General features: G+C 44.9%; 1 protein-coding gene across 2 annotated transcripts in view; it reads left to right on the top strand.

Moving 5' to 3' along the window:
• Nucleotides 1-26,807, top strand: part of IGF1R (insulin like growth factor 1 receptor) — a 308,914-nt gene that overhangs the window by 237,163 nt on the left and 44,944 nt on the right. For both annotated transcript variants that reach the window (XM_029237078.1, XM_029237079.1), the window contains 6 exons: nt 5,771-6,083; nt 9,848-9,996; nt 12,724-12,868; nt 21,701-21,915; nt 23,819-23,945; nt 25,441-25,679. In XM_029237078.1, coding sequence (XP_029092911.1) covers nt 5,771-6,083; nt 9,848-9,996; nt 12,724-12,868; nt 21,701-21,915; nt 23,819-23,945; nt 25,441-25,679 — 1,188 coding nt within the window. The remainder of the gene's footprint in view (nt 1-5,770; nt 6,084-9,847; nt 9,997-12,723; nt 12,869-21,700; nt 21,916-23,818; nt 23,946-25,440; nt 25,680-26,807) is intronic.

Below are 26,807 nucleotides of genomic sequence, written 5' to 3'. Positions count from 1 at the left end.
CCTCTCCTCCCCCACACCCCACAGTGTCCGATGGAATCAGTTTCTCTCCTGGCTGGGCAAGAAAACCACAAAATCTCTCTGGACCACATGTCTCTCTGATGTACTTGGGAAGTCAAAGTGTGCTTTCCTGGAGTTAGCAGCAGTTCACCTTAATGCATAGTGATGCCTGTCTCTTAGGAAAGGTACCCTCTTTTTATATGGAACAGTGGTGTGTCCCTGGAAATACCTGAGAGGACCCTATACCAGTCTGTATTTTGATTCAGAAACTTGACCTTATTTCAACATCCATGAACTGGCTCTATCCTTTAGAAATTATTTGGGATGTGTAAAATACATAGCTAGTGGGAAGCAGCCGCATAGCACAGGGAGATCAGCTCGGTGCTTTGTGACCACCTAGAGGGGTGGGGTAGGGAGGGTCAGGGGGGAGGGAGACTCAAGAGGGAGGAGATACGGGGATATATGTATACGTATAGCTGATTCACTTTGTTATACAGCAGAAACTAACACAACATTGTAAAGCAATTGTACTCCAATAAAGATGTTTAAAAATAAAAAAGAAATTATTTGGTGTAGAATGTTTGTGTTTTTTGAAGTTGTGTGGCTAAGTGGCCCCTTTTCCATTTTTTGTTCCGTGTGAAGAGGATGAGTTCTCCATCTTCTCTTCCAAAATATGCTTTTAAAAATAGTTTCTCTGAGGTAAAGATTGTTAAAGAGCTTATTGGCAAGTACAGAAAGAAAGGTTTTTAAAATCCCTAGAAAGAATTTAATAAATATAAGGACTCAGGGAAGGAGGAAGAGAGTTAAAGGTTGATGTATGTGACTTTTTTTTTGCTGTCCCCCAAAATGAAGAAAATGAGCTTTTAAATGCAGTGCCTCATTTTTATGGGATTGTGACCCTGAATGAATCCTTTTAGTGTAGATGTGGGACCTGTCGTTAGCTTTTCCAACAGTTTACATAGGCGTTTGTTGTTATTTTTGGTCATTGTAAAAATTCCAATGAATAGAAATATCTCATGGGCAAAATCAATTTGCTTTCCCCGCTGTGTATTTGTTAATTTATAGCACCTTCCGTTTTCCTTTTATTTTTAAAAAGTAGAAATGCCTTTCATCATGCTAGGTGTGCTCCTTATTCATGGAAGCCAGGGAAGAAGTTCCCTTCCTTTCTCCCTTAGCTCTGTAATTGGAAATTTGGTAACTGTACTAAATTTTAAGCTTTGGCACTCGTGTGAAGCAGCCATCCGTCTGCTGGCGAGACACACTGCCCGGGGCTTTTCAAGAAATCCCTTAATAGTCCTGAACACTAATAATATTTATATACATTGAGATGAGGCAAAATTTACAGCGGGCTTCTGGGGCTGGCTCCAGGACTCTCTAATCCTGAACTTCCGCCGGCTCCCCTGCCTCCCTCCCAGAGTCCTCTCAGGTGGTGCTGCAGCCAGGGGAACACTGGCTTCCATCCCTGGGGTTTGTCCTCCAGCAAATAGTCACCTTTCTCTCCCTCTCCCCATCACACTCCTTTTTTTATTCCCCCAAAGCATTTGATACATGTTTGTGTACAGTTGCATCATGTGATGTAGAAGATTTGTGATCTTGATTTGTGATCCCTTTAAGAGGAATTGTTCCATCTTTAAAGAATAGGATTTTACCTAATTTAAGCTTTACTGAAATTCCTTCTGAAGTAGCTCCCATTGCTGAAACAAAACCCTAATTCCCTAGCCTGTGTGCTGCTTGTTGCAAGAACTGACTGACGGTGCAATTCTAGTAATACACCTCGGGAGGGGGCGGTGGGGGGGGCGGTGTGCAATGGACCACTGCCCAGAGATGCAGTTTCAGTGGAATGGGGAATGGAATGCAAAACATATCTACAGATACTTTGTCAGGTTTTTTTTTTTTTCTTTTTCCTACTGGAAATGCCCAACATTTATGTTTGAATCTAAGCAAGTGCACAGGGGCATTTTTCTGTTATTTTAAATGCTCTTAGTTTTTAATACTACATTAATAGCTTTTTAATATTGGTGTCTGCTACTCGTCATTTTATATAGCATTTTATTTAAATTGTAAGCAAGGAAAGAAGGGTTTTACAAGTAAATATTGTTCCCAGTTAGTCTCTGATGATGATCGTAAGATTCTTAATCAATTTTCCTTCCTCCAAACACAAAGCCTGGTGGTGGCTGATGGCTGATGAGCAGCTCCGGGGACTTCAGTGCTCTGAATGGGGTGTGTGCTCAATCGGCAGGTTTGTGCTCTGACACCGTGAGCATGGTTTCTACAGCTAGTTTCACTTTAACTTTGTGAACCTCACAGATCTATTATATAACATGAACTTTGTAGGGACAGCATAACATTTCTCCTCTGGCTTCATCCCTCTTCTTTTAGCTCTGCCCCCTCTGGTCATCATAACCCTCTGTGTTGCTGCCAGATGACCTTTCAAATATGAAAATTAGACCACATCACTCTCCTGCCCAAAAGCTTTGTGATGCCCATTATCCACCAAAGAGCCTAAACCCCTCAGACAGGCCTACAATGCTTCTTTGAGCTGCCCCCCTCCTCTCTCCCAGCATCACCTGTTACTGGACCCCTGCCATCTTCACGAGCACCCAGTTCTCCCACCACAGCAACTCAGTTGCTTTTACACACATTTACATGTGATTTCATCTGTGTTATTCTTATCCTCCTCAGCTTTCAGCTTTCAGTTCCAGCCTCCACGCCTCTGTGAAGCCTTCCCGGGAACCCAGGTTCCCTGGGCAGGCTGTACACCACTACACACTCCTGTTCTTACCTGGTGTATTGTCCATCTCTTAAGAACAGGGTCTGGCACACAGGTGCAGTGCACATTCAATAAATAGTTGCTAAATGGATGATTAATGAAGGATAGGCGGACTTAAGTTCTCTTGTTTTTAGTTTAAAAACTTGAACTTAAGGGTTTGCAATTTTATTGTTTCTTTAGATCTTGGGCATTGAAGTTACTTCTGTAATGGATATATTTGAACTTAAACAGTCATTTAATCTATGTGATTATTAGATTAAGTGTGAGACTTGAGAGTGAAGTGTGTGTGGTGTGTGTGTGTGCATTTACTGCAAATACACTAAGCTTGTACATTCAAATTGGTGTTACCAACTTCAGGATGATCCCCTTGGTAGACTGTATATGTATCCCAACATTGTAGGAGCTCCTACAACAATGTACCTTTTTGGCGTGACTAGAGATCTTTACTCCTTGTAATCTGTTGGGTAGATTAGTTTTTGGAAACAGGCAGAAGTCATTGAGAGGCAATTCTGGTAAACAAAAATGACATAGACCAACAGGAACAGTCTTCTTCTTTGCTTATGTTATACATTGGCTCTGAAGACACTTCTCAGTTGGGATTCGTTCAGTTGCATCTAACAAACAGCAGGTGCTTAAACAAGGCACAAGTTTATTTCTTATTCATGTAAAGAAATCTAGAGGTAAGCAGTCCAGGGTTAGCCTACTGGCTACACAGTCATAAAGGACCAAGTTCCTTTTATCATGCTCCACTGTTCTTTTTAATAGATTTTAATGAGTTGTTTTATTTATTTATGGCTGCTTTGGGTCTTCATTGCTGCATGTGGGCTTTCTCTAGTTGCGGCAAGTGGGGGCTACTCTTTGTTGTGGTGCGTGGGCTTCTCATTGTGGTGGCTTCTCTTGTTGCAGAGCATGGGCTCTAGGCGCATGGGCTTCAGTAGTTTTGGTACGTGGGCTCAGTCGTTGTGGCTCGCGGGCTCAGTAGTTGTGGCACACGGGCTTAGTTGCTCCACGGCATGTGGGATCTTCCCAGACCAGGGCTCGAACCCGTGTCCCCTGCATTGGCAGGCAGATTCTTAACCACTGCACCATCAGGGAAGACCCTCCACTGTTCTTAATGTGTCACCTCATGGCCCAAGATGGCTGCTTGAGCTTCAGGCATTACACCTGCATTCCAGCCAGCAATGAGGAGGAAAGATGTACCCCCTCTGCTTTAAGGACTCTTCTGGGAAGTTCCACCCCAAAAGTTCTGCCTAGAACTTAGGTCACTTCTAGCTACAAGAGAGGCTGGGAGATATAATATGTAACCGGGTGGCAAAATGCCCAATTAAAAATCAAGGTTTTATTACCAAAATAGATAAGAATAAATAATGGAAGGCCACCTATTTGTCTCAGCCAAAAATGATGATCAGATAAGAAACTTGCAAAATTATTTTAAGCCTGACAGTATCATGAGAATTTGTCTGTTTCTTCTGAGGTGATAGTATTCATTTGAATGTCCAGGTTCTGATACCTGTTTTTAAATGCACCTCTTGGCAGTAAAATAGGGTACTCCTCCATGCAGCTAGTGGATGTGTAAATTGGTACCAACTTCCCAGAGGACAGTTTGACCCAGCAAGGCTAACTCTGGAAATTGATTCTACTGAAATAATTAAGAATTCTCATGAAGATTGAGTGCTCATTGTACTAATAAAATGTTGGCAATAAATGAAATGTCTAATAGTAGGAGACTGATTATAACTTACGATACACTGTGTTATGGCATGCGACGCAGCTGTTAAATTATTGTCGAATTCACAGTATGTTATGCCAAAAAATGCTTTCAGAATGACTTGATCCTTTTTTATAGATATTTATATGTGCATGCACATGCGTAGGAAATGATCTGGGAGGGTCTCCATGGAGGTACTGATAAGATGACATTGTGATCAAGCGGACTAGATATTCTATGTATTTTCTTATCTATGATCTCTGATTTTTTCATCTTTTTTTATTATAAAGAAAATAATAGACTCTTCACTAAATAATGCATGTCAGAGTCAATAATATACATATTTAAATAATTTTCTGTTGTTTTCCAACTCAAGGAAAAAGTAGGAAGCATATAATGCAAACCAGATTTCATATTTTGTTGACTTACACTTCACTGGCTAGTAAGGCGAACAGCCCCTAGAGTGTGATCCTTACAGCATTGTTATGGAAATAAATGCCAGCTCATCTATTTGGGACAAAAACTGTGGCTCTCTTGTTTTTAGACACTGCTTTCACTTAACTTTAGCATAGAGGGAGTCAGAGTAGATAGTTTATAATATCCTATGGTCCTCTGGGATCGAGATACTGCCCACCCACCCACTTTCTTATATTTGAGAATTACCATCAGACATGGGGACTTCTCTGTGATATATTAGGTTGAGATATCATTGCTTATTTGGGGTAAGACCTTTGATATGATACAGGCATGCACAAACTTTTATAAAGCTATTTTGTCAGCCTGAATGGTATCATCTTTAGCATATTCTAGTTTAACCATTTCAAAAATAAATGAGCATTTCTGCACACTAAGGCTTTTCAAGATATTTCAATAAGGAACATATGCAAAATGCAGATTAAGTAGCACATATAATGCCTTCTAAGGTAATAATAAACTGTATTGTCCACATAGGGCTTCCACGGTGTCACGCATGCCACAGGTAACCTTTCAAGATGGGTATTATTACCCCATTCTGTAGATGAGAAGAGAGGATCAAGGTCAAAGATGGTAAGGACTCCTCCAAGACCAAACATAGTCAAATAGGAGAGGCTAGATATTAAACCCTGCTCGCCTGACTCCAAACGCAGAGTATTTGCTCCCTGCCTTAATGAAATTCTCAATATGTAATACTGTTGATTCAAGTCCAATGCCCAGTGACGTTCCATTTGGGGATCGCGTTGTGGTTGATGGGTTGGATTGTGCCGGGGGAGCGATCTGGCTCTCAGCCAGCCTCACACCCTGCCTGTCACCCACAGTGTGCCCGAGCACGTGCGGGAAGCGGGCGTGCACGGAGAACCACGAGTGCTGCCACCCCGAGTGCCTGGGCAGCTGCAGCGCGCCCGACAACGACACGGCCTGCGTGGCCTGCCGCCACTACTACTATGCCGGTGTCTGTGTGCCCAGCTGCCCGCCCAACACCTACCGCTTCGAGGGCTGGCGTTGTGTGGACCGTGACTTCTGCGCCAACATCCCCAACGCTGAGAGCAGCGATTCCGAGGGCTTCGTGATCCACGACGGCGAGTGCATGCAGGAGTGCCCGTCGGGCTTCATCCGCAACGGCAGCCAGAGGTCAGTGTTGGGGCCCGGGGGGCAGAAAGGTTGGTGCTGCCAGTGGCTCCATCCGGGTGGGACCGTGGGGAGGTTAAGGGAGAGGGGCCACCGCAGAGGGCTGGTATAACTTCAGTTTATGATGACTCTAAGAGCAATGGGGAGTTTTTTTGGTTTGAAAGCCTACTGCCTGGCCGTTTGGAATTAAGTACCTGATTTGCGGGCTCAGGTCCCCGGAGGTCACTGACCCCCTGTGCACATGCAGGGCTGCCACCCCCAGCAGCTGGCCGGTGGGGGAGACTGTAGGTTGAGGTTTTCTCACCCTCAATGCTACTCAACACTAGACCAGTGAAGGCTTTGGGAGTGCGGGAAGGAAGACACGGCAAGCCCACCAGCATCCTTAAGGCAGTGAGCAGGCCTCCAAAGTCTCTTAGCACTGGCTCCCGTCCTGCCTGAACTAGCTGCCGCTAAGAGCAAGCAGTTTGTTCCACCAGCACCTCCTACACACACACGTACCCTTCACCCTCCCTCAGTTTTCTCTGTCTCTCTCATTTTGCTTCCTGAACATTGAGACTTCTCTTGGGAAGCAAAGAAGTTCCTTACGGCAAACAGCATCCCTCTCATGCATGCCAACTGGACTTCTGTGAATTTGTCATTGGTTTTAAGTTTTTGAAAAAGCAATGCCAGAATTGTTACAAAATACAGGACTATAACCCTGGAAGCAAGAGAAGACTAGAGATTTGGGGATGCTGTTTCCTCCTCTGGAGCAGAGCAGAGAACTCTTAGGAGAGAGTAATTCTGTTGTAATGGACTGAATGCCTACTTCGTGATTAGCACCAGAGGATCCTTACGTTTCGAGGTTCTTCAAAATAAAACTATTCTACAAATATTAAAATACCATTGGAAAAGGAAACATTCATTTTGAGTATAACGTGTAACTTCCCTTCTGTTTGCTGCCTTCTGTTTCTGCAAACCTCATCAAGCAAGTCTTGGTAAAGGGGAATCTGTTTCTGGTGTAATATTTGGAGATGTTGCTCCTTCCATAGGCTTAACTTCAAATCAGAGGTAAAGCTCACATTATTTCATAAAATTAAATGTAGAGCTTTCTACCTGTCATCATTTCTGTAACGGTTATTATAGTAAAAGTTACTTTAAATACTTTAAAATGGTAAATGTGCCAGGGATGCCAGTGAACTGGAGAGTATGCATATTCCACCCAAAATAAGTATGCCACATTTTACTCACATTTTATTGGCAGCCCTAGAACTTAAAAAGGCTTTGCCAGTACCCTGGGCAGTGCCTGGAACCCAGTTAAGGCTCAGCCACAGTTCCTCCCCAGGGGTGGGGGCGAAGATGAGGCAGCTGGTGCATGGCCTTGGGTCATAACTTCTTTGCCTTTCGGGTGAGTTTCCTGTGGTGTCTGGAGGCATTCAGTCATCTGCAGCTGCCAGAGTAGCGGGCAAAGTGGGATGTGCTGTGCACTGTGACAGTTTCTTCTACTGTAATTCATTTTTCAAAGAATTGAGCTGTTATTTTTCCTACCAATGCTTACAGTCTGTTCAAAGCTACAGATCTCCCTTTTACACTTTAAAATAAAATGCCGTCAAGAACTAATAAATCCCCCTCTCAGCCTTTAAGGGCTATTTGACCCTTACTTTAAAATATTTATTTTTTAATACTGTGTATACCAGAATGGATTTGAGGACGCTTAAACTATCAACGTGTAATCAGAGCACTTTCTTAGAAAAACATTTTTTTTTAAGTGCTGGATGATTCCTAGACATTTTAAGAAAGGTGTTTGGTTCAGAAATTGCTATTTGAATAAAATGTCAGGGGGAACTAAACATACACTTAACCTACAACCCAGAAGTTACACTCCTGAACATTTATCACAGAGAAATGAAAACTTAGGTTCCCACAAAAACAGGTACACAGTTATTTGTAGCAGCTTCATTTGTAACAGCCAAAAACTGGAAACAGCACAGATGCTCCACAATAGGTAAACGGCTAAGCAAACCGTGATCCATCACACCATGGAATATCAATCAACAATATAAAGAAACAAACCATTCAAACACACACAGCATGGATGGATCTCAAGGACATTATGCTGTGTGAAAAAAGCCAATCTCACAAGGTCACACACCATATGATTGAATTTATATAACATTCTCAAAATAACAACATAATAGAGATGGAGAATAGATCAGTGGTTGCCATGAGTTAGAGATGTGGAGGCAGGGTGACTGTACGGGTAGCACAAGGGAGATGTTTGTGGTGATGGGCTAGCTGGTTATGGTGATTACACAGGTGATAAGATGACATGTAAGTATATGCAGGCATTGTACCTGTGTTAGTTTCCTGGTGTTGATATTGCTTTATCATTATGTAAGATGCAACCATTGGGGGAACCAGGTGAAGGGTACTCAGAACCTTTCTGTACCATTTTTGCAACTTTCTGTGTGTCTGTAATTATTTCAAAATAAAAAGTGTTTAAAAAGGGAGGTGGGGCATTATCTGGTTTGTAGGTAAATTAGAAGCAATAAAAGACCAACAAAGAGTACTGAAGAAAAGCTGCTACCTACTCTAGAAGTGAGCATGTTGAGTGTGATGTTAGAGAAGGGAGAAACCTCCGTTGCTATGGTTGGCCCAGTTCCTTTGGAAACCTTGCCTCCTGTTCTCCCAATATGAAATAAGAAAACAGTAGGGAAATTTTATTTATCTATAAGCTTTTAAACAAAACCCTTCATCTTTGCCTTAAATATGCAGTAAGGTTCGGGGTGGGGGTACTTAATGCTAAGAGCTATAACTTACACTGTTTCCTTGACTGTTTTTCACTTCATGAAGTTTGAACGATCATTCAAGAACCATCATGTAAATATAGTGGCTCTCCAATTCACTGTCCTATTACACACACATCCCATAATGTTGTATCATTTATTTGTTTGGAAATTGACCCAACTTTCTGTGGTTCAGCAGCTGGATTAGTGTTTTGTCCACTGTTTCCTAAATAAGGGTAGGTAAGCAGGAAAAGTGCCAGCGTCACTCACTGGTCCCTGACTGTTGGTGGTTTGTGGCATATTCAAGATTGCATGTGAAATAGGATCTTATTACAAAGTAATGGAAGTTCCTTGTTTTTATTGTGTATGCAGCGAAAACAACACTTGGATCAATTTACAAGTTTCTGCCAAACACTGTCAAGAAATTATTTCAGTTGTGCTTTAGCAAGAAAATAATGGATCTGTGCTATAGCACATGCCTTTTGGAATCCCTCATTGGACTTTGCTGGACCGCTGGCTGCAGGAGTTAGATTCCCGTTAGTGGCAGAGACTCTGCCGTCCCTTTGCTGTCCCTGTCCACTCTCCCCGTGCCTCCTCCAGGGTGTGCCAGCAGGGGCCACAACATCAGAGAACAGTTCTGTTCTTCTTGGGAACCCCAGGTGCTTTCTTTCTGCAAAGCTGTTTCTCCCACATGGGACCAGCTGGCTCACCAGTCCCAGCCTATGATACACACATGCCTCAAGGGTGTATCATGTGTTTTGTCTGGAAACAGGCAGCATGCTTTTCCTTTGTAGGCAGTTTCTCCTTTTGGTTGCAATTTGAGTGGCTTATCCTGGGTAGGCTTGGGGATAAGAAACAGTGTGACCACTTGAATGCTTCCACCAGTTGCTTTTTGTAATGTGGACTGTAAAGACACCTAGAATAAAAGCATATCTTTATGATTTTTTTTTAATGCAAGAAGACAGACTCAGCTCTCTGTGTTTTGGGTTGGTTTATTTTCAACAGCATGTACTGCATCCCTTGCGAAGGCCCTTGTCCCAAAGTGTGTGAGGAAGAGAAAAAGACAAAGACCATTGATTCTGTCACTTCTGCTCAGATGCTCCAAGGATGCACCATCTTCAAGGGCAATCTACTCATTAATATCCGACGCGGCAGTAAGTACTCCATCTCCCTGGAAAAGAGGGCCAGATCTCTTGGTTTTCTTTTGTTGATGCTTTTCCTACTCATCCATGACTCACAACTAAAATATGGGCCTAGAAAAACAACATGGTGCGTAAGCCTCATGCTCAATGCCCCTCCTTTGAGTTTCCCTTAAAGATAAAAAACAGATTGAAAGGCCGTCTGATTTTTAGCCATTGGCACAGCATTTATTTCTTCAGAGGGTCATCCCTCATCTTTCTTAAGTCACATCTTACGCAGGATACACACATCCCGACACGTACAAACCCCAGAAGAGACCGATGGATCAAAGATGTGACTCAGCAGTCCCCAGCCAGAGCCAAGTCCACAGAGCTTTAAGTCCAGAGTCTTGGTTACTTGGATATATTGAAGATACTGAGCAAGGGAAGAGTTTAATGATATCATTTTAAAATTTTATTCAGTCCAAAAGTGGCCAATCTCCAAATTTATTTCTGAGAACCAAAAGAGATAAAAGTATATGTATGTCATCATGCATTTAAAGCTTCGATCTCACCCTCCACAGGATCCCCATTATTTGCAGTAGATGGCGTTCCTGGTAATTGCATTTGTGTGAAGCATTTCCTGTTGACTTATTTGGTGATACTTTCAGTTCTGATCTGTAATTGACAAGGGCTTCTAGTAACGGTGCCTTAAGTTCTCCACCACTGGAACCACTTGGTGAAGGTACTGATAATTTTGTAAGCTAGGAGAAGTATAATAAGAAGGAGTTGAGGTTGAAAGGAATTTTTTTCTAAATGATTTTGCGAAGAAGTTTTTTTCTTTTTTTTTTATAGTCTGAGAGGCAAAAATGCCCTATTTATTCTGCGCATTTACTTTTCCTTAATACTATTTGTACAATAAGTGAGCTCTATTCTTATGGTTTAGAGATGGCAGCAACAAGTTTTCTGCTTAGTTCTTTTGAATTTTTGGATAGCCCTTGATTTTCACAACACCTTTCACTCCTCTACAACAGAGATAACTTTGTTTCCACACAGCTAGAATTTTCTTGCTTTCATGGTATTCTGCAGTTTTATTCTTTTTGCACTTACTAGATTTCTTAATTTTTAAAAAAGATTTCCTCATTCCCTAGAACATATCCTTTAAATGGCTAACCCTTCTTTTTTTCTTATATTCCTATCCTCAAGATAAAAATGTAATCCATGAATTAAATCCATGGAGAAGTATAATTTGAGAAGGAATTGGTACATATTTGTGCATGATGATGAAATGTGTCTTCCAGTTTATAGCCACCACAGGAAATCGGTTAGACATCTCATTGGAAAGGTCCTTCCTCAGCCTTACTAGAAGGCATGAGTCCTGCCCCACATTTATTTATTTATTTATTTATTTTTAAAATAAATCTTTCAGATTTTGACCGTGAGGATTTTTTTAAATTTTATTTTATTTATTTATTGGCTGTGTTGGGTCTTTGTTGTGGTGCGCAGGCTTTTCTCATTGCAGTGGCTTCTCTTGTTGTGGAGCGTGGGCTCTAGGCACATGGGCTTCAGTAGTCATGGCACGCAGCCTCAGTAGTTGTGGCTCACGGGCTCTAGAGTGCAGGCTCAGTAGTTGTGGTGCACGGGCTTAGTTGCTCTGTGGCACGTGGGATCTTCCCGGACCAGGGCTTGAATCCATGTCCCCTGCATTGGCAGGTGGATTCTTAACCACTGCACCACCAGGGAAGTCCCCTGCCCCACATTTAAATTCATGATCTTTTCCTTGAAACATCAGCTGCAGGCAACCGCTAGTCTTTACAACTTGAATTTCTCCTTCATTTCTCTTGGAAAACCATCAAGCTGTCCATAAATGTAGGGTGTTACCCTGGAGGACAGTACACTTATTCTTTGATGTTTATCAATTGAAAGCAAAAGAGAACCTTTTATTAAGTAAGCCTTCACAAATCATACACAGTAAAATTCTGTTAGTTGAACCACACCCAATTCATTATAGTATGTGTTATAATTTTGGCCTAAGTTGAAGTTTATGTTTTTTATTCACTATGAGAAAAAAATAGGCTACAAAATTAAAGGAAATACACTGTTTATACATCTTGTCATTTTTACACATCTATTAGCAACGATGTTCCCAACTATTTTATATGTGTGAGAGTTATGAATGTGCATTGTAGAAAACGTAGAAGCATAGAAATGAATTTTTTTAAATTACCTGCCGATAACCATTGTTAACGTTTTGGTGCATTTTCTTCCAGTCTTAGTAAGATGGAAGCTTTAAATATAGATCCCTGTATCTTAGGAACTAGAAATGTGGCAAAAGCAGTTCCTAATGAGACCGAGGAAATGTTGTTTATTTAGTCATGCCCTTGTACTTTGGAGGCAGCACTGTCTGTTGACAGAGTATATTAAAGAAGTTCCCTAGATGTGCCCGCATTTGCTAATTGGCAGTCTGGTGTTTATGATACTACATTCTGTTAATCAGCCTGGGAGCTGCAGTACCCAGCCTTCTAGAAACCCCCCTTCCCTGGCCTTGGGGGCCCCATCCCAGGCGAGGGTGTTGAAAGCCAAGCTTAGGGAAACGCACTTTTGACAAGGGACAAGGGTCCTGTGAAGCCCGAGCACCTCAGTGGCACCATGAAAACAAGGCCCGCACTGAATTGCTCTCCACACTTGTTTGCGAGAAACCAAGTGTGTCCGCCCCGCTCACGCTTAGTGAATGCTCAGTCACATGGCCCCCCCTTACCGTAGACAACATCGCTTCGGAACTGGAGAACTTCATGGGACTCATCGAGATCGTGACGGGCTACGTGAAGATCCGCCACTCCCATGCCTTGGTCTCCTTGTCCTTCCTGAAGAACCTTCGCCAGATCCTAGGAGAGGAGCAACTAGAGGGGTAAGTGCTCCAAATTTCACAAGCTGACATTCTCCCACCACAGAGTAAGCAGCCTGCATTTTAAAGTTCTGTGTTTCTAAGGGAAGAGCCCTTTCTCATTATAAAGAAGAAGTGAAAATGACAGCAGTGCGGGCGCCCTGAGTGAGGACCCACCTCCTCACATGGGGTCTCGTGTAGTCACAATTCTCCGTCCTCAGGACTGGGTTGTGACCCATCCAGGGTTACGTGTCTGACTGTGGCCAGCAAAGCAGCAGATGGGGCTGCAGTAGGGGCTGTTTCTGCCAAAAGCACTGGGAGTGGGTCTGAAGTGCTTACCTCTCCATGAAATCATCATTTATGGGTCCCTTATCTGCCTCAGGGTGCTGTAGTCCACTACGTAAAAGCCATTCCATCTTTTCAGATGTATTAGAACATCAGAGATTTGGAGGCATATGAACAGTTCATTTTGTTACAAAGAAATCTTGATTCACAGAATTGTTTCTATTGATCAGCTTGTAGGATTTGTGCTACTCATAGAATTTTTGTCTTCTGCAGAGACGTGCTTTGTGATAAGGGTTTTAAACTAGCCGGAGGCCTTTCACCAGAGGAGGAATAAAAGCGGGTGCTTCCTGCACGCGCAATTTCTCTCCAGCACTTAGCCCAGGTGTTCCTTTGCGTACATGCTTCTCTTCACCGACCCCCCCCCCCTTTAAATACAGTTCTTGCCTGGCTTTAAGCTAATGCTTTGAAATAAAAGAAGACATCCATTAATGAGTTAATTCCTTCTAAAGAGAATTTGGGGAAATAATTTAGGAAAGCAAGAGGTGGGAAGGTCATGAGAAAGGTTGTCCTTGCTGATTTATGTGCCCCGACTGGATAAAGTTACCGCATAAGGGTTTCCTTACAGCCTTCCTGCTTTTTCTCAGACTCACTCTTGGTCAGTCTTAAATTCTTAAAATTCCATCATCTGATATAGCTAAAGAGAGAGGGCAGCTCTTCATTCCATCCTTGAAAAGCACACTGTCCTCCCCGCTGGGAACACTGATTCTTTAGAAAAATGTCTTTCTTTTGGCAAATCCAAGGAGGCTGCCACTGTGCCCAGCCCAAGTGTCCCAGGTCACCGACATGGCAAACCGAGGCTCTGCCAATTTGAGGTGATGGTGTTACTGTTGGTTGTATTAAATTTTAAAGTGAATTTTAGCACAGTTCTTTTATTTTTTTTCCTCTAAGTAGGTTTGTGTTTCTGGAAACCCTGGTGTTGGTAAGCACTTTTGCTTTGGCGTATTGGTACCTGCAAGTTTTCTTGCTGCTTGAGGATACACATTCTTTTTTTTTTTTCCAGGCTGAGCAAGTGATATACATAGAGGGGAAAGCTAACAGGAGAGTTTAATTCATTTTTATTAGGAATTATTACATGATGTGATTACCTTTCAGTTATGTGTTAACTAAAAGTATTAGGCACTTGAGTGTAGCTGAAAATTAAAGTGTGATTTTTATTTGCAAGAATATTTATGATGTATTTCTCATTATCTGGATCATGTGTAAAACCCAAAGTCCCAGTGGGGTCTTCTTACAGATGTATGTCATTGCTTAGGTGTTTGGGCCACTTCCAAGCTCAGCTAAGCTTCAGCTGCCCTGCTGATACTACTTTAGATGTCAGGGAAGGGCAATGGTGAACCTGCTGCTGGCTAGTAGCCCTTGTAGCTCTGAGGATGCTGGGCTTCTAGCCTTGGATTCCTGCCTGCCATTGTTTGGAGGCTCTCTCTTTAGATCTTGAGAACCTTGCCTCTCTTGATGGGAGCTGTGTTCTCTGAGCTGCCTTCCTCACCCATGACCAAAAATGTATGGGTCATCCTTGCTTGTGATGAAGACCCCTACTGGCTTTGTATCAGGTGTGACCAGTAGCAACAACTCAATTCTGTATTTCTCAGATGTAGGAAGAGGGTTAGGTCCAGCCCCTTTGCCTACTCCCCTCACTCCTGTAAGAAGGGAAGAGTCACACAGATACAGAGAACAAACTAGTGGTTACCAGTGGGGAGACGGAAGGAGGGAGGGGCAATTTAGGAGTAGGGGATTAAGAGGTACAAACTATTACATATAAAATAAATAAGCTACAAGGATATATTGTACAACACAGGGAACATAGCCGATATTTTATAACTATAAATGGAATATAACCTTTAAAAATTGTGAATCATTATGTGTACACATGAAACTTATATAATATTGTACGTCAACTATACTTCAATAAAAATAAATAAATTTTTTAAAAGAATGCAAAATGAGCTATAAAAAGAGACAGTCTTCTGCTCAAACCTGAAAAAAAAAGGAAAAAAGTGAAGAGTCAGAGGGAGGAAGAGAAGAAAGGTAGATGATAAATAGATAAATGCCAGCAGTGCCGAGCAGAACTTGCAGAGTGTTACAGGGAAAGAAAAGACACATGCCATGGGCATGAAAAAGAGTCAGGTATCTGATTAAGAAGATCAGACAGGGGACTTGCCTGGCAGTCCAGTGGTTAAGACTTTGCCTTCCAACGCAGGGGGCGCGGCTTCGATCCCTTGTCGGGGAGCCAAGATCCCACATGCCTCCTGGCCAAGAAACCAAAACATAAAACAGAAGCAATATTGTAACAGATTCAATAAAGACTTTAAAAATGGTCCACATCAAAAAAACATTAAAAAAGAAAAAAACAAAAACAAAAGAAGAAGAAGAAGATCAGACAGGCTTCTGAGAAGAGGTGGCTTTTGAGATGGGCCTTGGAGGGTTTCCAGAAACAGCAAAAAGCAGAGGGTAAAGAAAGGCATTTCAGGACAGGCGGCAGCAGCAAAGGCAACGAGTTGGGGCATCCTGGGACCTGTTGGGCAAATAATACTGGAGAGGTAGGCGGTATGAGAATTATGTAAGCTGTTATGCACCCAGGTATGGAGGTTATAATTAGGATAGGCAGTGGAACCTTTTCAGGGCTTTTGAGTTACCAGAGTGTCAATAGAACATTTCACTTGAGTGTGCTTTTGGTGTAAGCCAAGATGACTTTTACCCCACGGGTTCCCACACTTTGCTATACATTAGAATCATCTGGGGGCTTTTAAGAAATCCTGATGCCCAAGTTGCACTCTGTCCCAATTCAATCAAAACGTTTGGGGGTGGGATCCAAGCATCATTGCTTTTCAAAAGATTCCCAGGTAATTTCACTGTGCAGCAAAGATTGGAAACCACTATTTTACCCCTTTATTCCTTCTCGGAAGCATATCCCCAAAGCCCTTTGATTTTTTTGCCTAAATATTTTCTTGTCACACTGTTCCTTAAAGTATGATTTTTCTTGTACCTCTCATAACCAATGAGAATGTAAGTAAGTGCTTCCATTTGGTTCAGTGGGAAGAAAGTTTTGTAGCCTTTTGTTCTGGTGGAGAACAGACAAATTTGTAGTACAGAGATCCTTTGTATGTGTTACCCTTAGCTTTCCAAACTGGAACTGAGACCCATCTCCAAATGTCTCCTGAGTAGCCCAGACCACACAGTCAAGTCCAGAGTATGAAATTCAAGAACGTTACCTGGAGTAGACCTCTTAGTCCTCACTCACAGTGAGCTGATTGGGGAATTTGATGTCCAGGCTGGTGACAGACATAGGCAAAATCACATCGGAACAGACAGCAGGGCTGCTGGTCTCTGGAGAAAGGGGCCGGACAACATAGGCAGTCTTCAGTTTGTCCAGAAGAATTCAGATGGCCAAGGCTTCTTTGAGGACATTACTCTGTGTAAGGTGATGTGTTTCTGGAGTGATAACCTTAGACATTAAGAAGATCAAGGTTGGGCTTCCCTGGTGGCGCAGTGGTTGAGAGTCCACCTGCCGATGCACCCCGGTCTGGGAAGATCCCACATGCCGCGGAGCGGCTGGGCCCGTGAGCCATGGCTGCTGAGCCTGCGCGTCTGGAGCCTGTGCTCTGCAACGGGAGAGGCCACAACAGTGAGAGGCCCGCGTACTGCAAAAAAAAAAAAAAAAAGAAAAAGATCAAGGTTGTGCTAATTTGGAAAGAAATGGATTTTGGAATACACATGTACAAGATTCCTATGAAATGGCTAATTTTTAAGCCCTTGAATAAGAAAGAGAATATTTCTGTTCTCTGAAAAAATTCCCTTATTTGAACAACCATATTTTGTGATACATCAGATAAATGAATTAAAATTTCAAATTTGTTGGTGCCACCAAGGATTGTTGCCCTGAAAAGAATAAGAGTAGATGGAGGTGGTGGGTTATAAGAATTGGAATTCTTGGATGCAGTTAGGTATCTCTGCTCATGTTCCCACCACTTGACTTTGCAACACTTTGTGCTTTATTCTGCCTTCTTGCAACTCTAAGATTAGGTTGCAACATGGCTATACTTTAACACTTCTTCCAGACTTCCAAAAAATATACACTCAGACATGTGACTCAGCAGTTCCAGGCTCTACCCCGGTATCTACCCAAGAGAAATGAAAACATGTCCACACAAGACTTGTATGTGATTGCTCATAGCAGTGTTATTCATGATACCAACCCCCCCCCACCACCAAAATACCCCACTGGAAACAATCCAAATGTCCATCAGCAGATAAATGGATAAATAAAATGTGGCACAATTACTGACCAACAATAATGTAGCAACATGAGTGAACCTCAAAAACATTAGGCTAAGTGAAAAAAAGCCAGACACAAAAGGCTACACATTTTGTGATTCCATTAATATGTGCTTTGTAGAAAAGGCAAAACTATGGAGGCAGAAAGCAGATCAGTGAAGAGCTGGGGATGGAATTGGAGCTTGACCACCATCGGGAATGAAGAACTTTGGCGTGACGGAAATGTTCTGAAAATGCATCATGGTGATGGTTAGACACCTGTGTGAATTTACTGAAGCTTCTGGAACTGTACACTTATAATGAGTGAATTTTTTGGTAGATAAATTATACCTCAGTAAAGCTGTTTTTAAAACCCTCAAAGAGGAAACGTTTTCAGAGTATCTGTTTGGTGCCTAGTGCCACTTGAATATAAATTCCCACCCTTGCTGAACCTCCGAGGCTGGTGTAAATATTGAACTTTGGGGGAGATTGGACGTGGTATAAAGCAATTCGTTGCAGACAGGTTGGAGGCAGCATATGTGAAAAGACCAAATCCTGCATCAGTTGCAGATGGCTCGACTGCTAGAGACAAGCCCCCATGTGCTGGGTTCTGATGCCACCGAGGGACCGCCCAAAAGAGGCCATAGTTTTTTCTCTGAGAAATGAAAGGGACTAATGATTTTTTTTTTTTTCCAATTTGTCAGCAAAGTTTGGAAAGGGGGGAATGTCCCTTCCTGCCCCCATGTTCTGGAGACCCCACCCTCAGCCCCATCTGTCCCAGGTGGGGAGAAGCCAAAGAAGTACCTTGCCTAGAGTTATTGCTTAGTGAGAGTGGAGATGACGCTCCACCCCGATCTTTGGATTCCCACGTGCAGTGGTCCAAGCCCTGGACCCGGGGCTGTCTTCTAAGTACCACTCGAATCCTCAGCACTTTGCCTTCCTTTGCTTCCCCATCCTTCCTGCCCTTCATTCGATTAGGCGGGGAGCTGGTGGTGTTGACAACTCAGAAGTAGGACAACCCTGAGATTGGAGACATAAATAAAACAGTTAGGTGTATAGTATGTGCTGGGCGTTTAGAATATTGATGCAGATAATATATAGATGTCCTCAAGGAGATAACCTCCCACATTGGCCTACATTTTGGCAGATGGGGCCCACCCAAGCATAGAAACAAACATTTTTTGCAACCTTGAAGAGAGCTGGGGCCAGGATACCAATATAGATAAAACCCAGGCACCACGGAGCCTGTGTAAGGGACAGAAGAATAAACAGATAATTTTTTAAAATATGTTTTGAATGTAAAGGCAGTCAGCTTAGAAACAATTAGGAAATCACATTTACAGAATAATTGACTTAAACAGGCATTTCCTTTAGGGAACAATAAAATCTAAGTGTGTATATGTGTGTGTTGAAGATATGCAGACAAGTTTCTGCCTTTTACCGTCTTTTAATCCTCACCTGATCGTGGAAGGAATGTGTGGGCAGCCGGGCCTCCAGCTGGGGTTGGGAAAACAAGAGCAGTATTGACAGGCAGCTCGTGAATGGCTTGATTATCATTGTGTTGAGGGTTTCACTTTTATTTTTCTGTCGCTTACACAAGCTCCATAACGCCCCGGTTTTATTGATATTGGTATCCTGGCTCCAGGCCTTCTCAGTGTTGTAAAAAAATGTTTATGTTTACTGTAAAAAGATAATCTTGCTTTTCAAAGTGATTAGTCACATACACAGAATTTCAGTGTGCCTGCCATTCATTTGTCAAATTCCTGATTTATAATTCATGCTCCCTCCCCTGGGGAGAAGCATGTTTTGTTCAGAAGGTATTTTCCGTGCGGTTATGTTCTCTGCTAGTGAAATTAGTTTACTAAAATAAAAGCCTCGTCCTAGGTTGAGTCAGCAATTTGACCTGGGTAATTGGCCTTTACTCCCGGCCCAGAGCTTTCTGCACCAACAAGGAGATTTTGTCCCCTGTGGCCTACTTGGGAACCTGGGAGCAGCCAGACCCACGGGGTTCGTGTTGATGCCGCAGAGTGTCCTTCAGAGCTGGGAGTATTCCGAGGGCAAGAGTGGCCTATGATAGGAGGCATCTGCCTCCACCTGTGAACCCCTTCTCCGGTTGTATAACTCTGCGGACACCCCTTCTCCCAGCAGCATCACCTGCAGCCTGGCAGTGAGGGAGCAGATGGTGGGGGGGGCACTGTGGACCCCACCTTCCACCTGCCACACCACCCTCCTGCACACATGGCCTTGTGGTACATAGCCCAAGTCTAGATTCCTTTGGACAATGTCTTACATTCCTTTTCCAGCAGATGTTGGGGAGTGAGCTCTTGCTGAAAGGAAAGGATTTGTTGACTTGCCAGTTTTTGTCACCTTGGTGGCCGTGAATGTGTCGAGGCCTCAGGTGGGTTTGTGAGGAGCCTGGCTTGGTTTCTGAGGTGCTGCCTCTGGACTCATTGGCTCATTGCACCCCTGTGTGGGCAGGATCCCCACCCCCAGCACCTGCACCTACGTGACCCGGTGCTCGTGGAGGGGCTGGGCTTCAGGCTGGGGGAGCAGATCCCACCTCAGCTCAGTAACTCCTCCTGGGCCCTTAAAACCGACAGGGAGCTCATATGACACCGTTTGTGCCCCTTGTTGTCCAATCAGTGAGTAAACGGAGCTACAGAAAGCACTGAGTGACCTGCCTGTGGCTGTGCAGCTCATAAATGGCATTGATAGTCCTGGACCCCTGTCTCTGAATGCCTCATGAATTCCCGGGGAAATGTACCGGTGGGCTTCACAGCACTGGAACCATAGCTTTTGCTTTGCTCTCAATGAGTGAGACTCAGGCTGTGGACTGACCGGCGGGTAGAGTCCTGGTAGAGGTCCTGGTCCGGGTGTAAGTGAACCTCACCGGATGCACAGAGGTGCCCAGTGGACACCACCCGGGGCAGAGGAGGTCTCTGGGCTTCTGTCTGGGCTGTCCCGGCTCTGGAAAGAAGGTTGGGATCCTTTCCTTCTCTACTGTTTATGTGTTGGATCCCTGAGTGGGTCCTAGACATAACTCAAAATGTGGCACCAGTTCTTAGACTCAGTTTTGTAGAAGGTGCTTGAGTGAGCCCCAGAAGGAAACAGGCTGGGGGATAGGAGGGGGAGAAGGGTCTGAGTTCTGTGGGGAGCAGACCTGTCAGCACAGAGGACTCAGATGGCATCTGTGACCCTGCCTGCCTGGTTTACCAATGGACCCAGACAGAAAGGACCTGCAAGGCTCTTTCTCCAGACCCCAAGCTGGAGCTGTCTGCTCTCTTGCCTCCCCGGGTATGGGTTTGTCTCTGGGTGGCCAGTGCTAGTGGTTGCCAATGCTGGCTGTCCCCCCACCTCTCCTTCAGAAGCAGCTGGGTCTACTGCTTCTGTGTCCACCCACTGGGAGCAGGACCGATATCTGACTTGGTCGGCTTTGGACCCCCAGCCCCTCGGTGGTGCCCAGGGTCTGTTAGACCAGTGGTTCTCCAAGTGTGGTCCCAGCATCACCTGGGCGCTAGTTAAAAATGCAGATTCTCAGCCCACCCAGACTTCCTAATGAGAAACTCCCGGGGTGGGGCCCAGCCCTCTGAAAATAAGCTTTGTGCACCCTAAACTTGTTGGACATTGAGTTGCAATTGCCTGGATGGGTGGCCTGGGGGAATGCCCATTGGGAGCCATTTATCTTCCCCCACCTTCCCCGAGGACTTCGGCTGAGGCTTTTCAGGGTGGGGTGAATCTGGAGGAGGGAGCTGACCCAGGGTTGGTTCACCCCCGAGTCTGTCTCCCTGTCCCATTCTCTCTCCTACACCGTCATGTGCTGCTGACAGCACGGATGGGATGGGATTTACCCCCAAGGATAATGGCAGATTTTCTACAGCAAATTTGTAAGCTGTTCCGGTTGAGTAGCAGAGCATATCTGTTCTCCCATGGACTGATTTCAAGCTCATTGTACATACTCTGCTTCAGAGAAATAACCAGAGGCATTTCTAGGGAATGATTTGAGTAGCATCCTCCAGTGTGAGAAGCATTATTGTTGGTAGTAGGGGTCATCAAATTAATTAGTGTTTTATCTATTTGATATTGTCCTTGAATCATATTGTTGTTACTGTTAACAGTGACTGTTCTTTCTTAGATACCATTAATAACTACATCTCTTACCCGCAAAGGCAGTGTTTTCTGGAGCCTTGTGGCGAAGAGGCACAGCATGGGGTGTCTGGTGGCAAAGGGCAAGGGTGCTGATGCTGATTTCTGTGCTTCTAGGAATTACTCCTTCTACGTCCTCGACAACCAGAACTTGCAGCAGCTGTGGGACTGGGACCACCGCAACCTGACCATCAAAGCCGGGAAAATGTACTTTGCTTTCAATCCCAAATTGTGTGTCTCCGAGATTTACCGCATGGAGGAAGTGACGGGGACTAAAGGGCGCCAGAGCAAAGGGGACATAAACACCAGGAACAACGGAGAGAGAGCCTCCTGTGAGTGGACCCTCCTCCTATCTACACAGCAGCTTCCATTCGTGGCCCCCTCCTTGTTTCATGTGGGGCCTCCTTAACGAGCACCTTGCTCACACGTGGATATCTTCAAAGGCAGTAGTGGGGCAGATTCACATTTGTAAATTTTCCGTAGCATCTATTTGTGTGTGCTAAACATTTGTAAATGTGTTCTCACTCAGATTTTAAAGAGGTGCTTACAGAATACACAGAGTTAAGTGTCTTTTATGCTCAGGCACACCGTTGGATTATTTTCTAGGGGAGAGCTGGTCCTGTCCAGCCCCGGGAGGGAGCAAACCCGGCCCTCCATCTCTGGAGTGGAGGGGAGGCCGGGGGCCCCCGTCCCTGACCTGGCCTCCACCTGGTTCCTACCACAACATGAAAGGTGGAGGGAGCCTGCCTCCCTGTATTGATACTGCTTTTTAAATTTAGAACAATATAATTATAATCTTACACTGGTTATGCGAGTTCTGCTTTAAGGTTTTGCCTCTGAGCGGTGAGTTTCTCACCTAACCCTGTATGTAAAACTGCTTTTAAAAATGGTGTGGTTCTGTGTGGCTGGATCAAGTTATAAAAATAGTCTCTCCACCATCAGCTTTTGATAAGGGACAGGTATTAGAAAAGAATAATCTACGTGATCCAGGGTGACTTGCATGTGCGCTCACGGCGCAAGAGAATCCGCGAAACCGGCAGCATTGGACTTCGTTTTGCTGGCTCTGGATTTACCTGGTAGACACTCGAGTTGCTCAGGAAGAGTTTTAGAGTCGAGAAACCAGACGCAGAGCTGAAGGGCCTTCTCCCTCACGTGCCGCGCCACAGCCCTCACCACGTTCCCCGCCCAGACCACAGCAGAAGCGGATGCAGCAGAGTGCTGTCAAAGTGTTTTCCTTAGAGTGGGCCAGTCTGACCTGTCAGGTCATGAATGCAGTAGCCATTTATTTTCCCTCGAAAATGAAATCATGTCTCCTCTCTAAAGAACACTTTAGCAGGAACTGCAACGTTTTTCCCATCTCAATCCATCACGTTTTGCCCCAGAGACTTCTCAGTTTTTAACTGCCTTTAGCCTCTGCTTCACCTGCTGAGGGTGCAGTGGGAGGCGGGCAGACACGGGGGCAAGGACAATTCGTAGGAGAGCTTCGTGTCTCCACGAGGGAGGCAATCATCCGTTCTTCCCGGGTTCTCATCACAGTTTGAATCAGGTCCGGGAGCACGAGGGGGCTCGGGGCAGCATCCCCATCATGCCTCACCAGCAGAGGCTTCCTTCCCACAGAGCGCAGAAGGCTGTTCCAAGTGAAATGGGTCCGATCAGCGCTCAATCCATTCCCCGCTGCGCGTCAGCGCTAGCTGGAGCCGCCAGGGCGTTCTTGTGTCCTTGCACAGGAAGGTGTCGATACCGCGTGCGGACTAAGAAAAGTTCCCCTCTGTGGCACAGCTGCTCTGTAACCTGTCTTTGGTAATTTGACACAAGCGGGCAGATATCCACAACTGCAAGACAGGTGTCGTCATGTCTAAGAAGAGTCCACCCAGCATCAAGGTCCACTCTCACCTTCCCCAGCCCCTTGGGTGGCCCGCATCTTAGGGAAGAGCAGAGACAAGGCCACCTTGCTCCATCCAGAGGTCCTTCTCTTCAGGTTAGGAATCACTCACAGGTTCACGTCCAGGGCCACCAAGTGTACTAAAACAAAGGACCGAGCCCCTTGGAGGCCACGTAGCGCAATGTTTGGGTCCTTAGTAGAAACAAGAAAGCCACTGAGAAGTCCAAAAAGGGGCTTTGCAAGTACAGACAGCTTTGGGGGAGAGGGCCATAGTATCAGGGCAGGTGACCTCTCAGACACGTGGAGGGAAAGGACATAGATGGGTGTCACTCACGGATGTGCCTCTGCCCCAGGTGAAAGTGACGTCCTGCACTTCACCTCCACCACCACGTGGAAGAACCGCATCATCATCACCTGGCACCGGTACCGGCCCCCTGACTACAGGGACCTCATCAGCTTCACCGTCTACTACAAGGAAGCGTGAGTGTCTGTGCTTGGTGACGTGTTGGCAGGGCTTCATCCTCGCCACCCTCCTGTCTGTCACGTGACATCCATCACCGCCAGTGACAGCTACAAACAAAAAAGTGTTAGCTTGAGGCCTTTCATTCTTCAGTGGGTGATTAGAGGTGCTTGACTAAAATAAGTCCAAAGGGGAAAACTTGTTTTGTGGAGAATTAGGTCAGTCCAGACACTCATGAACAGGTTGGAGGGTCTGGTTGCAATATCATTGCAGCCTTGGTCCCCCTAATCCATAGTCTGGGAACACCCCTCAGGATGCTCGGCTCCCCTTGAGGCGACCTCCAGGTGGGTCCATCATCTATTCTGGTCACTCTATCTGTGGCCCCTCCCAAGGTGTGGCCTTCTGCTCTAGGTCATAAGCCCTCCAAACAAGGGACGGAGAATGGAGAAAGACTGACCTTCGTGTCTCAAACCTTTCAGAATTTCTCCCAAAGTCTACTGGGGGTTTTTCTTGTGCCTTCAGAGGACGTTTGCCTGCCTGGGCAGCCAGGACATCCCTCCAGACGGCAGCTCTTCTTGGTCTCCCCCTTCCTTCCTGTGCCTCCTGTATCCAGGTGGTTCCCCCAGGCCTCTTAGTCACCCTCCTCACCCAGGTCCCACCTTGATGCCATAGGTCCCTTTCCCAGGTGCTTGGCTTCCCCGGAGCTGGAACCAGAGCCACCAGTGGCAGCATCTGGTACCCTTTGCCCCTGCTGGAGCCGGGGCCCTGGGAGTGCCCTTGCCATGAGAAAAGCAGGATGCGGGATTATCAGGCATTCACTGTCCCTGCACGTGGGAGTCACTCATCTTCCATCACAGCGACAGGGAGGGGTGTGTGAATGTCTGTTTCAGAAGCCAGTGTCTGTCTGGCCCTTTCATCTGAGAGGCGTGGAATCCCTGCCCAACTCCGCATCTGTGCAGAATCATCCTCCTCTTTAACAGTCTACCAGTGCTCTGACAGTGACGTTAGTGTCTGAGATAATCTGGAAACTAAATATTTGAATGTTATCAGATACTTAAGCAATCAGAATTGTTTGTGAGCATATTAGATTTTAGAAGCTGTATTTGAGAAGTTGTTTTTCTGTAGCAAAGGCATTTTTCTCCAGAAGTTATTCTTTATCAATAATAATGTTTGCATTAAATGACTATGCTTGCTTTTTCTTAATGGTGAAAAAATGGGGAAGAGAGGGAAAGAGCATTTGCGTATATTCTTAAGGAGCAGCATTTCCAATCCCAGTAATTATGGAACTTCCTCTTCCTGAGGCAGAGGGTTCGATTCTATAGTGTGTACAGAACTGTGAAACCTGGAGTCCGGTGGCTTAATTTTATTCTTCTACAAAGATCTAATTGACGATTCGTTTTTATCTAGAATTCCCATTATAGAAAGTATGATGTGGGAGGTCCTGGGGGGAGGTTTCTGAGAGCTTTGATGTCAGCGGCCTAAAACATTCTCTGAGCTTCATCGATTGTGTTTCAGACCCTTTAAAAACGTCACAGAGTATGACGGGCAGGATGCCTGTGGCTCCAACAGCTGGAACATGGTAGATGTGGACCTCCCACCCAACAAGGACGTGGAGCCCGGCATTTTACTGCATGGACTGAAGCCCTGGACACAGTATGCCGTTTACGTCAAGGCTGTGACCCTCACCATGGTGGAGAATGACCACATCCGTGGAGCCAAGAGCGAGATCTTGTACATTCGCACCAATGCTTCAGGTATTCACGCACCATCCCTGCCATCCCACGCCTCGTCAGCTCAGGGTCCTCACTCATGACAAGATGTAGTCAGAGGGCTGACACTGAGCTGTGCCTGTTGTCTCTCCCTGTCCTGGGCCAGTCTGTCTTTTATTTGTCTGTCTTGTCAATATATAATACTGTATCATATTTCTTTCCCACTCCCAATACCCTAGCCTCTTCCAGGCCATCTTCTGGACTTGGTACCATCTTCCATTATCATTCTGACTGTCCTGGACCAGTGAGCTCAGGTCCTCCAGGGTGCTGGGTTGGCTTCATTGGGAGGCCCAGACTGGATACGGTCCTCTAAGGCTGCCCTTCTTGTTTATTTGGACAGTTGGACCTCTGGGAAGTGAAACGCTGGTTGTTGTTCCAGTTACCTCAGGTGGCTCCCTGGTTTCTCACCTTCGTCCTGTAGTGGCTAGGGTTCCAAGAAAGCAGACAGAAGTTGAAAAACATGAGATGAACCGTGCTGTGGACATTCCAAGTGTTCACTGATGAAAATGTGCCTCCTTCTCCCCTGATCTCCGTTTTCTAAACCAACTCATTTCTCAGCTCCAGAATCTGGAACTAAGGAGAGCAAACATTTGTGTATATTTTCCAAGTATATAAAAACCAGGTTAGAAGTAGGGAAATGCACATCATTTTAAAAGGCACTGATAAACATTCTTTGATGATGGCCATTGTTACAATACATAGGCTGCTTTAAAATACGCATAAACTGGCACGAAATGAATTTAAATGGCAAAGAGGGTGAGGAAAAAATGTTGGTGGGGAAATCCTTTTGCTCATGTTCTCCTGCCCCCTCCTCCTTTCCCCTCCCCTCCCCTGTTCCATCTCTGTGATCCTCTAAGTGGCTACTATCATGTCACTGATGGCACAATGTTTATATCAATAAATGTGACACGGGCTTCTGATTCTAGGCCTGGGATGTTGTAGCAGAGGCTCAAAGGCAACACAACAAGTTGTTCAGCCTAAAAATTTGCAAGTAATTCATTGTAGCTAATTTGGGGAAAATAAAAGTCTTTCTTTGTTAAGACCAATTCTTAAGAAACTTGTTTCCTTTCCCCAAAGATGGAAAACAAAGCACTGTACAAATTGAGTCAGTTT

The sequence above is a fragment of the Monodon monoceros genome, unplaced genomic scaffold (genome assembly GCF_005190385.1).
Source record: "Monodon monoceros isolate NGI ecotype Baffin Bay Population unplaced genomic scaffold, NGI_Narwhal_1 Super_Scaffold_21, whole genome shotgun sequence".
Taxonomy (NCBI): Eukaryota; Metazoa; Chordata; class Mammalia; order Artiodactyla; family Monodontidae; genus Monodon; species Monodon monoceros.
The sequence above is the reverse complement of the archived record's forward strand: the minus strand, read 5'-3'. Positions and strand labels throughout refer to the sequence as shown.